The following is a 14,172-nucleotide window of genomic DNA, read 5'->3' as shown; positions in this document are numbered from 1 at the left end:
GAGTAGTACTGGTATCCTGTTGCATAACATTTGTGAATAGTGAGGAAGTAAGGTTGTACAACTTTTGCAACAAATTTAGCTATGCTGGTGGATATCACAGACTGCTGCTACCTTAAAAACACAGCAGCAGCAAAACTGAAGGGCCTCAGCAACTTTCTCAACAGACAAAGAGTTAATGAAGATGAAATAATTGAAAAAGTAAACTGGGACTCATGCTGAATGTTTTCTATGATGAGAAAAGAGTTCACAGATCTAAGAGCCCTTTCATTTTAAGTAATAAAGGTCTACATATATACATATATACATATATATCTATGTATAGATATATCTATGTACCTTTCTGCAAATGCCATGTAATACATGGATGTATTAGAAGCCATATAAAAAGTTTTACAACCATAAAGCTGTAAAAGTAAAGTTGTTATTTTAGAGCCAATAAAACTAGCATTAGCTGGCAGTTTTCATTATGTATTTCTCTTTCAGATTAACTGCAAGCTCTTTGTATTTAATAAGCTTTCTTTAAGCTGGACTGAAAGAGGCAGAGGATCCCTGAGGCTTAATGACACTTCTAGCAATAAGCATGGAATGTTACAGTCAAGGCTAAGTACGAGTTAAAGAAATATCCCATACAGAAAACAACAAATAACTTGTATTATTGTTGGCCAGAGTTTATTTTAGAACATTTAAATCTGAGAAGATCATTATATTTAAGTCAAGTTGCTGAGAATCTTTTTACCTGATAAAGTTCTGTGTGTTACAGACTGAGGAACTGGACTCACGTATATTGTTAGGTTCTCTGATGTACTTGTCTGTGTATTTCTCTGATGTACTGTGTCTTCAGCCCAGTCACCAGGCTAACAGTTTGCTCTTTGTTGGTTCTGCTTTTTCAGCAGCACTGTTTCAAGACTCTTCTGGAATGTTGTTTTTACTGTGCTGTCACTTTTTTGTACTGTATTGCACAGTTTCAGCAGATTACTTGCTTTGTGTGCCAGACATATTGAAACAAACTAATATATTTGGATATAAGAAAGAATAAAAATCTCACTATATCAGGGTTTTATACCAAAATAAAATGAATAATTTATGAAAATATTAGTTGTATACAAGTGCTGGAGAAAACAGCTGCGGCATATCTTATCATATTAACCTTCTTATTTTAGTTATGCGGAATCAAGGTAGCTTGAGACTGATTCTCAACACCCAACTCTGGGAACAAATGGTTATAAAAAGAGCAAACAGAAAGAGCCTGTGCTTCACTGCAACAGATCAAGAGGACCATTCTGTTCAAGTATTTCTAACTCAGGTGAGTAGGAGACAACAGCTGCACCCAAAACCCCACTTCATGTAGAATTCTGAAGGGTTGCTGAAGGTTGGTTTTAGCAAATGGCTTTCATGCTCTATCAGACTGTGCTCAGCTTAGATGTTACATTACTTTTATTATGGAATGCATTACAATTAAAAAAAACAGGAGTGATGATATGATCTGGCCTTAAGACAGATGTTTCCAGACTCTGGTTCCACCAATGGAATGGATATCATTCCAATAATATGCAGAAATGGCTCTTTTGTAATGAAAGCAATACACTGACAATTCCTTCACAGGTAGTTAAAATTTTGTAAATTACTCTGGTAAAAGGCAGCAGCTTTCTGCCATGGTTCTCAACACAGCACTTGCAATAAATCCAACCAGGGCAAGACTTCCATTTCTCAGTTGAGAAGAATACAGAGTTCCAATATCACCTTGTGTAAGACCCAAGGGTGTCTTGGGAACCCTGATTTTCTCCAGCAAGGGCTAAATTGGAGAAGGAAATGTGCCGGACTTATTTGCAAGATAGATAGCACATATGTCCCAAGCTGGAAAGTGAGAACATCCACATGAGTCTAAGGATGTTTATGGTTTCCCCAGAAGATCTTTCTAGGAAGGATTCAGCTGGCTGGGAAAGACAAATAAATCATCATTTCCAGGAAGTGTCACATATCATACACAAGCAAAGCACCATGCACTGTATATGCAAGCACTGTAAATCTGTCACTTCCTAACAGGGATTGACTTAACTATGGCTGTGCTGGACTGCTGGTCTGCATGTGAGAATTACAAATGTCCTGATTTCCAGGTGTACTGCACTGTTTTCATAGAGCGTGTAGTTTACATTCCGTAAATTTGTCTTGGCACTACTGGGCAGTAAAAATAGACATGTATGAGGAAGTCACAATATATGACAGCTGTATGTGTGTGGCAAGGGTTGCAGGAAGCTGCTTCTGCAGACACTGAGGAGGCTGGTATCCATCCCTACAGTATCCACCTGGCAACTGTGTATTTTAACATGTCAGGGCTTTCCTACTTCTAGAATCAAGCTCAGGAATCATCCAAAATATCAAATACTCCATAAAAACTGATCTGTTCTTCAGAGAAAGTAATTTTTAAGCTTATGTTTCTTGTAACTATAGAGAAAATAATCAACAGCTGCATATAAGGCTCAGACCACACAAAAGAACTTCACATTATTTGTATTTAATATTTGGATGTTAATTATTAAGTGTGGATCTTAAGCTGATTGTTTTGATTAGAAAGGACAAAATACAACTCCTTCAATATTTTTAAATTAATTTTTAAAAATAGAGTTTTTTCTCAGTTGTTTTGCACTGTATACATTTTATGTTGTGCAGGCAAGCTCAAAAGACACGGAACACCTGTATGCAGCAATACATCATCGCCTTGTGGCCTTGCGAAGCTTTGCTGAGCAAAAGCCAGATGCTCATCAAGGAGACACAGAGTCAGAAACAGCTTTTCAGCCATTAAACTGTGATAGTGATGATGAAGATGATGAAGAACTAACTCAAGTGAGCAGCACTGGATCTGGTAAGTGGAGGTTTTGCTGGAAATGTGTAATCCTTTCAGGGTATTTGCTTAAAGTAATGAAAATTGGACCTTTTTTTTTATGTCGACTATAACTTTTATCTGATAAGATACCCCTTTTTCAAGTAGAAGTCAGGTAATTCCTTTTAGTATTTTGATTTATTACTGTTAAAATGTAAGATTTTGCCAGCTAAAGTATCAACACATATTTATAGCCATGGAATACTCTTGACAAAAGCTTCAGGTTTAAGAAATTTTTTTGTTATCAATCATTATCTAAGTGCTTTTTCAGTATATTTCAGTAGAAATTACTAGGGATGTTAGCATACTGATTTTACCTTGAGTAAGTGAAGAATGAGTCCATTCACATCAGTGACTAGCTTGTTACTAAAAGCCTGAAGCACATCATCTTTATGAAGATATTATTATGTCATGGTTAACTTTATTTAAAACATGTTCCTTGATTGTAACAACTAGCTCAACTAGGAAATCTGCAGGACATTTACACACCAGTTCTGCCAGCTTTCTTCACCATAACAAAAATCTAAGTTTCTCAGAGAGAAAAATGCCACTAAAATAGGATATTAATGCCTTAACACTTATTTTAATGCAACTCACAACAGGGATACAGTCACATTTGCAGACAGTAAGACAGAAATAGCTGTTAGATCTAAAAGCTCTTCTATCTCAGCAAAAGACAAGTCATATTTCTGGAGCAAATTCACTGCTTGTGTCAAACTGCCACAGGGGATACAGGAGCTTCTAATTAGGTGTGATTTTTCAACAGATGGACTACATCAGGCAACTTTGAGTTGTTGCTCACAGGATTTGTTTCCCTCTGCAGCTAGGTAACATACTGTCCTTATATTATAAACATTCATTTCAACAACTATTCATCAAGAATCAAGAAATGAACAGTAACAGCTATAAGTACTGTTCCCCTAAGGAAAAAAAATCCCCTTTATCATAGAATCATAGAATATTCTGAATTGGAATGGACCCTTAAGGATCATTCAGTCCAACTCCTGGCCCTGCACAGCACACCCCAAAAGTCATACCATGTGTCTGAGAGCATTATCCAAATGCTTCTTGAGCTGGATAATGCTGTGACCACTGCCCTGGGGAGCTGTTCCAGCACCCAATCATCCTCTGGGGAAAAATATTTTCCTAATATCCAGCCTAAACCTCCCCTGACACAACTTCAGGCCACTCCCTTGGGTGCTGTCACTGGTCACTACAGAGAAAAGATCAGTTTCTGCTCTTTCTCTTCTCCTCATAAGGAAGCTGAAGACCCCTGTGAGGTGTCCCCTCAGTCTTTTCTTCTCCAGGGACAACAAGCCAAGTGACCCCAGCTGCACCACATACAGCTTCCCGTAATGCCCTTCACCATCTTGTTATCCTCCTGATAGACTGCAATACCAAACAGATATACAAGTTAAATACTTATTTTGATATGCAGAAACTTCTGATACAAATATTCAGATTGCAGCCAGCAAACAGATTCTTAAATGTGTGACGTGTTGTTGTTTCTTGTCCTTTCAGTCTAAGCATCTGTGCCTCATTTATTGCAGTTTGTAACAACAGTTTTAACAATCCTTTTTCAAGCACTTTTTAAATGGCTTCTAGCTCTTCTGCTTATTTTAATCTCTTCTCAGAGCCACAAGGTTTTAATTTGCACCGATTTCAGTTACTGGTATACAAGTCACTCTCCACCTTCAGACATTCAATCTCACTCATGACCGTCCCTGGAGCTTCCTTTTACAAAAATGGAAGAATAATAGGCCTTATGGGTTTTGAACAGGAAGAGGTCAGTTTTAAATATCAGCACAGAAATGTCCATTTAGATACAAGAGAACAGATCCTGGTTTTTTAAGAGCATTAGTTTTAACATCTTAATTTTTATTCTTTCATTTTCATTGAAGGATGTATGTGAATAAGTAATCTCCTTTATATTGATGTAACTCAGTTTCGGAGATTACCTCTCCTTAAGAAAATATAAATGTTAAGAAGCCTAAGTCCTCAGGGACTGTTTCTTTACAAGAGATATGAGAATTCACAAAATATGCCTGCATTTTATGTAATTCCATTCTATTTGTTTTTCTCAACCCCCCCTCACCCCGTGGTTTGCTTTCCTTAATATAGCAATTTCCTTCTTGTTAAAATGAACTCATGCAGTTGCCTAGATGATGTATTTCATGACACTGTAAAAGACATGAAAAATTAGATCTTTATTATCTTCATAGTATCTTTATAATACTTGTCTTTAATGCTTGAGACTGAAGAAGAAAGCAAATATGATATACTTAGTAAATGAATTATGGATGTTGAAGTGATTCTGTATATTTGCAAGACCATTGTAGGCATTTCTTACAGAAAATTCTTAATTTACAGTATGTTAATGCTATATACAGACGATGTATAAGGTAGTAGAGATTTTTGTATGATTTTATGAGTTCAGTATAGACATTTATTCCAATATTTTTTAAAATTCCTAGTTGATTTGCTTTACTTTTCATAAAGTCCATAAAGAGAAATTTGCTGTGCCTGATATTTTTATCAGATCATATTTTACCAGTTACAGCCTAAATATTTTTACCAACAAAATGCTCTCTAAATCTAAGTGGAGAGAAAAAGAACAATTAATCTTTAAATAGATTTTGAGAGTGGATGGGACCAGTAAGTCTTTGGAAAGTATTTATCTTTTCCCTCTGCCTATAAATTGAACTGAGGAAGTGAATTTAGACTAAACAGTAAACTTCTTGGCTGAACAAAGTCAAACAAATAAAGTACATGGGAGGTACAAGGACAGCACTGTCACTAGGCAAAGAAAAGTTTTATGCCTTAGTCCTTATACTCCACCTCACCGATCTGAAATCTTCTCCTAATTTCATCCTGACTGAGGAATCATCTCTTTTGACTGAGGTGTCCTCTCCGTAATTTTATCTTAGAAGCTATTAGAATGAATACAAAGCTCTGGAATCTAGGACTGGGTAAGTCCCAAGAAGTCTCTCCATACCCAGCCATAGACCTTACAAGAAAAATCACAGTATGCAAAGACATAAGACTGTATCCCCTATGGATCCACAAAGAATTGCATGGGTTTTCAAGACTACTGGTATTGAGAGCCCGTAGTCTCCAAACACAATCTCCAGTAGTGTGTTGGTCCGAGAGCCAGACAGTATCATAATATGGAAATGCAAAAGCACGTGCATTTGCAGAACTGAAGAATGTTTTACGGACCTTTTCTGGTCCACTCTACATATACTTCCCATCTCAGTTTCATGGGGACTCTCTCTTATGCTGGAGTTTATCAAGATTTAAAATGTTACAAGAGCTTTCTTTCTGTTTTGCAGTAAAGTACTTTTAAACTTCTTAAAGGAACTGGCCCTTCAGCAACACCACAGATACTCGTGAAAAACTGCTTTGTTTGGCATTTCTTGTCAATTTACTTTAAATTCTTCTCAGTTGTTAAGGATTCCAAACTATAAAGCTAACACATACATACCTGGTAGTGATTAAAACTGAGGAAGAAGGAAAAGTTAAGAATTAACTTCTTTGTTGGAGTTTCTCTATTCTTTTCAGCAGGCACCAGTAATACCTAAAGCAGAGAAAAAAGACACTATGATTGGTTTTAAATGCTCCCGTATCAGGAAAGAGAAGAGAGAAGATCAGTTTTAATATTCTGACAAACACAAGCTTTCCTTTCACTTGTAAAAGATTTTAAACTCTTGTTAAGTATTTAGGGGCGGCCAGATGTTAGTAGCAATTTTTAAGCAGATACTGTGGTAGTGGTATTATGTGTCTGACATTATTAGTCAGTTCTACCTACTTTCTGCAGATGAGTCAAAGTCACAGAGATTATGCACCAAAACCACTTTCTCATAACCAATGAGCTGTTTGAAGGTATGTTGGATTTCTCACAGTTTTCTGAACATCTGTAATGAAGTCTTAAAGCAGTGTACCCTCCATAGAGTGAGATAATTTGCATCCCAGGTACATTGCCCTACTAGACATGAGATTCCTTAGTGCTTTTTGTGCTTGTCTTTATTGACTTGGAGGGTCATAGGCTTCATTCATGATTCACATGCTCAAATATTTGTGAATAATCCTCTGTTATCTAGTTACCTATTTACCTAAACCAGGAACTGATCATATCCAAACTTTAACCTACTGCTTTGGTATTATGAAATGCTGGATTGTTTCAAAACATGAATATGCTCAAATAAGTGAGATTTTTGTCAATAAATTGTTTTCCAGATCATTCTAGATGGAACCGCAGGCGGTCTGTTGTCTGCTCATGATATCTGCAAGAAGTTACAACAGCTCAGCTGGGAACTCATCTTCCCAAAATGTCTAAGCTGACTCATCAGCCCCTGGAGGGAGGAAATCAGATGCATATTACTTTATTACTTTTAAGTAGAGATTAATTTTAGAGACAGCTTAAGTTTAATTCATTGAGAAAGAACTTCAGATGCACTACTGAGGATTCCAGGCAGCCTGAGCTGTAAATAACACCATGGCTTCCAATAGTCAAGAATTGTTGCAAAGTCTTTCAATTTTAGAATTAAATATATTTAGATACATTATTAGAGTGAGGAATTTTATAGGGAATAAGTACTTGTTCATCATATTGATGGATAATACCACATAAGCATGAACTAATAATATATGTGAACAGATATTTCTTACTTTTAATCTATTATTTAAAAGATACATTTGGAAAGCTTTAAATTTTGCTTCACTGAAAACATTTATTTAAAATTGTGTGGTAACATTCAGCATCCTGTTTGTAAGTACATGCAAGCAAAACCTGGGGTGGCAGTTTAGCATGACCAAGGCCTGTAGAAACTAGCCCCTATACAATGTTTATTGATAGAAACACCCCCTATACAATGTTTATTTAATGTTTATTTTGAAAATATCTGGAGTGGTATACTTGCTACAGAATTTCGTTTAAGGGAAAAGAACCATGATCTGCATCTTTCAGCTGTATGCGCAAAAAGAATTCACCATGAAGAAGTAAAAGCCTGTTCTAAGGGCTATATCAGCTTTAAAATTTAAAGTGTGTCTGCTTGCTCATGAACACCTTTCCAGCTGAACAAAACAAACACCCGCACTTGTGTATATTAATTGTCCATTTGATATACACAAATAAATGCATGCACAAACAGGAAATCTACATTAAATGTGTGAGATTATCTGAGATTATTTCTGCCTTAGCTGTTGCTATTCCTAACAGCATCATTCATAAGTATGTTACAGATTCTCATGTGCACAATAATCCCAACAGTGGCCAAGACACAGTTGCTCTGTAGAAGTCATGCCACAAATTAATGCCTTCTACCTAAACATTTTTGTGAGAAAAAAACTCCAATTCACCTGTGAATCAAGACTTGCAGGGTCATTCATAAGCCCATGCAAAGTAAGACACACTACTTATGTTCCATATTTTCATTCTGTCAAAATTAGAATTTGTCTGCAATCTCTCCACTGCTACTTCCCTGATGTGCGGCACATTGGTTGTCATCCTCAGAGCTGAAACAATGTTCTGAAATATCTCAAGTCCTTTTAATTAAGGTAATTGTAATGATTTCTCAATCTAAAAAGCTGCAACACATCTGATCAGTCAAGTTACAATTTAGTTTTCCCATTTGAACATGGTATGAAGTTGGAATAATACTACTTTCTTCCTGAATTCTCATTGCACTGCCAAGATTAGTATCCAGATGAGGCTGAAATAGTTGTCTGGATTACACTGAAGTAATGGCCTACCAAAATTAGCACTTGTCTGACATTGATTTAGCATTTGGATGACAGTAAATTTAAGTGGAACTTGATTTCTGCCTTCAGGAAAAAGGAACTGCTTCCCAACAGAGCATCTGTGTCAAACAGTGAAGCATGGGGATTCTCTTTGATTCCAGTCTGCCAGTAACAAAAATATTGTTTCCATAATGAGCTGTACATAGTGTCCTTTGTTATCAGCCTCTCTCCTGACCACAACAATATTTACATCACTGGCCTTCATATTTCATTGCTGCAACTCATCCTCAGGGACAAAGCTCCATGTTATAAAAACTCAGGCAGTTGTAAAACACAGCAGCCCTATGTATTTAGCAACAGGTCATGGTGATATGTTTGCCCTGGAGTTCAGCTGGCTATGCACTGAATGCAGAGTTTGATTTCAAAGTCTGTCCTGATAATCAAAGCTTTCTGTGGAACAGGATTTAAGCACCTTAGTGACATGATACCCCTCTAAATTCTACTACAGCTGTAAAATCCTTGGTAAATAAGGGAGGTTTCCAGGGCAGGGACAACAGAACTTTTTCAGACACAGGACTTAAACTTTGTAATTTGCTCCCACAGCATACAGAACAAGGTTTATAAATAAAAGCTGTTTTGATCTGCCTCTTCCCAAGATCCTTACATGTATACACAATATACATATAAACACATACACTCATGTACACAGACACTCAAACATGAAGCTTCATCTCCCAAAACCTGAGAAGGAGAAGAGATGTTTATTTTAAAGACATTGGATACTTTGGTAATAGAGGAAAAAATTTTTGCTCTTAAAAATGTAATTATGTGTTCTCTTTAGTCTCATGGCACTAAAGTTCACTGTTCCTCAAGCCTGAAGGCACACCATTATGTAATGTATTAAATTGGTTTTTAAAATGTAGTTTGTCATTTTATGACACCTGGAGAGCAATTTCTGCACCTCAACAATAAACAATTTCCTTACCACTTAAATTTCTGTGTAACTAGGAGTCTTATTTTGCGTTCCAGTTAGAGCTTCCATTAGTTAAGAGTTCCATGCTGCAGAATCTCAAGCCTGCTTTCCTAAGGAAACAATGTGCAAGTGGTTATGCATGCCATCCACCTATCTGTCAGACCCAAACGGAGTCCACTGTTCAGTTTCAAAGAATTGCACAGGTGTTAGAATGCTCTAAGACAATTTAAATTCTTCATGAAAATTGGCAGTTGCTGAATGACAGAAATCAGAGAAAAGCATCCTTTGAGGAAAAATTTTCAAGGTAAGATTGGTATTTTCTGTGGTGCTGGTGGGCCTAAGTGGTGTTTTTCTGCTTCTGTACAAGCTGCACTTTCTGGGAGGGAGGAGAAACAGAGCACGGAAGGATGGGTCCCCGTGACCTGAAGAGAGGTGTAGAGACATGACTCAGTATGAAACCCGTATGAGCCTATGTGAAACTAGACATGATTTTTTTTTTCCAGATAAAAAATCTATTTATGAGAAACCCCAGTGACTAATTTATAAACATAAGGGATGTAGAGGTGGAAGATCTTATATATTCATATAGTAGTAATTTTCCCAAGGAGGGAAAACTAACAGCTTGTAATAATATATTCTATTAAGATTAGGAATTTCTAGCAGAATCCACGTGGATGGGACAAACTGAATGTCCTACTTTACATTCTGGAGGTATTTGTATTTCTTCATAAATCTTGTCCCTCAGGTTTTTATATCATGCTCTCTGAAATATTTTTGGCAGACTGTATGAAGTTAAGAGTTAGGTAATATCTCTATTGAATAAATAAATACAGGAAAAACTTCTAGCACATCTGCTTTCACTGCCAGTGACAGTCAGTGTGACATGGACAGGGAGGGAAAGCGCATCTTCATTTCCCTTAGATGGATTTTAGAGGCCTTACCACGGGGCCATGCTGGCAGGAAAACTTAGAAAAAGCATGCATGGCCCATTCTACAGCAGTTCTCTGTCTAAAAACTGGACTTCAGAACAGTTTGTGTTTCACAAACACTGAAGTTATTAATACAAAATAATGTGTCTGCAGCTATTTGAGCATATTCAAATTGCTTCTGAAATGTTGAAGTCAATTGTATTAGACCACTTGATGGACGGTGTAGTTTGCTTTGCATAAGCAAAGAGTGGGAAGAAAAGTAGAAAAGTAAATCTCTGATAATTAAAATATGTTCTAATGGAAGTGTGGACAAGAAAGCTTGCTCTTCTCATTGGTTTTGTGTAAAAAAAAATCAGTAATTTGCATTGAAGAATAGCTACACTTACTATGCTTTTCCTTAAGCTTCTTCCTTGATTTTGTAATTTGGAATTTCTGAAACGAATTACATGACTAAATTACATGACTCAACTATGCAATCAGTGATGAGGGTACACATGTTGCAAGCAAAGTGCAAGCACACGGAGAGGATCTGGGATCAGAAATTCTATCAGACTACACTTGCTAATATGTTCATCTACAAGCCTTGTAGGACTCATATGTGTTGCATGAGTGATGCTCTCTAAGCGTTACTCTGGAGTTTTCTTCTGGATTATCAGAATTAACAGCTGCAGTCAGCTGGTCTCAAAATCTGAGGACTTGGATTTATGACATGTTGCAGTGATAAGTGTGTTTACCTCTTCCCCTGTGCATGCACCTAACACTGACAGCATCACCATTTTAAACACAAACAAACCACAATCCTTTTCTGTTACCAGTAGCACTGAGGGTCACATAGAGTAAGTCTAGACAATACAAATAATTGGATAAGTTAATTATATACTGGTTATTAAAGAAACTATCACAAGAAGGCATTAGTCAAAGACTTCAAGAAAGAGTAGAAATGAATAGTTGTCCCAGATTGTAACTGCACTACAACCAACATATACATTCTTTTGGCTGGAAATAAACTACATATGGAGATTATCTTATATAAAACAGCTGGCACAGTTGTGCATTGCCAGTTTTACAGCTAGTGAAATAGTTTAGGGAATAATTTATTGTTTATGTAGGAATTTTTCCAGTTACTTTGTTACACAGAATATTTTGTGTATTGCATAGGTATTTTTTAAAGTTCACAATATAACTTCAACCATATAGAGCTAAGGATGCCTGGTTTTCTATGAATTTGTGTCTTGAAATTTACATCATGTATTATTATAACTCCTTGGTGTCTAAAATGGGCATTTCTCTGAAGCATTTTTTTAACTTCAGGCAGTATTGAGGCATCTGTTTCCATGAAGAATTTTTAAGTACTGTATGCCCAAACCAAAGTTGGTTTTGGTCAGCAAGGGGTTCAAAAAGTTGTTACAGCAGAAATTCACTCCTAGTCCATTTTTGTGTTCTACAAGGATACCAGGTTTTAATCCCTATATTTATTTGTTTAATTTTGCATGAATTAATCTGTACCCTAATCTACTGGGTATATTGTTTTAAAGTAATTGAAAATGGAGCATGAAGAGACATGTCATATGTCACAAACTGAATATATCTCAAAATTGGTAAAGGGTCATTTGACAATATTTGTGTCTTCTTGCTTTATATCAGGTGTATGCTCAATTAAAGGATTGTAGTGAGGGAGGGGTTAGTGTCTAATGAACATTTTGTCAATAGGTCCATTTATAAAGTAAGATGCAAACGGTACGTAATATTCAACAAACTGTATTTCATATGTTATAGAAAGTTTAAATCCTTTTCCTCAAAGACAATGGGGTATCAGACAATCTGTGTACTCTGACAAAGAGCTAGCCTGTCAGAGACTTCTGGGAACTATGGATTAATCAATTCATAGCCCATGCTTCAGCATTGTTTCCAGAACTTTAATAATTTACTGATTTGAATTTACATTTTAAAATACTTATTTCATATTTTATTATTATAAGCTTGCTGTGGGAATTAATTCAAAAGACCACAACATGATAATTGCATGATTTCAGAATAAAATACTATTCCATATTCAAACTTAATGGTTGAAGCGGATTCGATTTTCAAAAACCAAAACAATTCAATATAAATAGACAATACACAAAGCACAAAAATCTTAGAGGAGCAGCTAAATGGTCAATTAAGTTATAAAATCGATACCATTCAAAACAGAGTCATAAATTTTCGAAACCTCTTATATCTCTTAGGTCTCAAGGATGTTTTATTACCTACTGCTTTGTACAACCTTAAAGTTAATGGTTATACAGAACGAGGCATTTTCTGGTCAGCAAGGGAATTAGTAATGTTTAATTTTTCCTGGTTTCCTGGTAATCGCTTTTGTGATATTTTCCTTCAAGGCTAAGCTAATCAGTAGACAAAAAAATCCTCCTAGCCACCAGCAAAGACTGGAGAGAACCTTTGTTTGTGGGAAGAGCAGAATGGCTGCAGCTATGCTTATTTCCTAAGACTCCTGGCAAAGCACTGTAGAGGAGTGCTGCATTGACAGGCAGGAGTTGCTGCTTCTATCCCTTCCCCCAGGGAAGATAAGAAACAAGGTGAGTAATGAGAAATGCCTGTCTAAGTGAAGCCTTCAGTGCAGAAGGACTGTCTGTGGCAGTCGATGCCTGCACATGCAGTTATTGATAATCATGCAAACCCCCACATAATTTCTGGACAGCTTGCTTACAATATTAAAAAGTAACCCAGGATCGATAATTTTTTTTTTTTTACCTGGACTCGCCAGACGCTGTCTCGCAAAGCTGCGGCCAAGTCCTTTCTGCCCTTCCTGACACTCGTAAATGTCACAAAGACCAGAGCAGACATGGATAACAAAAACAGCTTTTAAGCTACATGCATCTCACCAGCTCTCCGCACCAGATGCAGCTTTTAGTCCTTCTAAAACACAGCACGTGCTGTGTTTTCCCACCTTTCTGAGTTATTTTCCTAAAGTTTTTCCATTCCACAGTCTCCGAGGGAAGCACGCTGGCGCCCACTGGGGCGATCCCACCTGACTTCCTTCCACCGCCTGCGTGGTGCCGGCCCCGCACCCCGCTGCTCCAACGGGGTGACATGTCACCAGTAATGAGAGCGTGGTCCCCCGGGGTGTGGGGACACTGTTTAGGAACACTGTTTAGTCTCAGAATCCTGCTTGGTTTCAGAATTCCCGTCTATTCCCCCAAGCTATCTGAAGCTTCGCTAATGCACTATTATCAGTTCGTATTTGCCTTTTGCGGCGCTGTAAAGCTATCACAAAGGCCGAGGACAGGAGCAGCAACACGTGAGATTTCCACACACGCAATCTAAGACCAAGTAATTTCTCCCTCTTTATCTCTTTAACACTATCGCTGCCTCCCGGGACACTAGGAGTACTAGCGGGGAACTGATGGCATTGTCGCTGGGACACGGGAGCACTGGAGGAGCGGGTACTGGGAGCACTCCGGGGCACGTGAAGCACCGGGGGTGCTGCTGCTGAGCCCTGGGACACGGGGGAGCACTGGGGAACAGCGGGAAGCGCTAGGGACACCGTCACTGTCCCCTCACGGCGGGGGTCGGTCCCGCACCCCTCACAGCGCCCAGGGGCCGGGCGCGGAAACATCCACCACGCGCCGCCTACGTGCCTCGCGCCCCGTCCC

At 37.7% G+C, this 14,172-nt stretch overlaps 1 protein-coding gene across 3 annotated transcripts in view; it reads left to right on the top strand.

The window, feature by feature from the left end:
* The window catches only part of RANBP3L (RAN binding protein 3 like), a 31,166-nt gene extending 21,556 nt beyond the window's left edge, over window positions 1-9,610 (top strand). For 2 of the 3 annotated variants that reach the window (XM_031061157.1, XM_031061159.1), the window contains 4 exons: window positions 484-604; window positions 1,161-1,303; window positions 2,668-2,860; window positions 7,115-9,610. In XM_031061157.1, the coding sequence (XP_030917017.1) occupies window positions 484-604; window positions 1,161-1,303; window positions 2,668-2,860; window positions 7,115-7,158 (501 nt within the window). In that variant the 3' untranslated portion in view covers window positions 7,159-9,610. The remainder of the gene's footprint in view (window positions 1-483; window positions 605-1,160; window positions 1,304-2,667; window positions 2,861-7,114) is intronic. The other variant, XM_031061158.1, reaches the window with a different exon arrangement.
* The last annotated feature ends 4,562 nt before the right edge of the window (window positions 9,611-14,172 follow it).

The sequence above is a fragment of the Geospiza fortis genome, unplaced genomic scaffold, assembly GCF_000277835.1.
Source record: "Geospiza fortis unplaced genomic scaffold, GeoFor_1.0 scaffold163, whole genome shotgun sequence".
NCBI classification, from domain to species: Eukaryota; Metazoa; Chordata; class Aves; order Passeriformes; family Thraupidae; genus Geospiza; species Geospiza fortis.
This window is presented reverse-complemented; position numbering and strand designations above follow the sequence as displayed.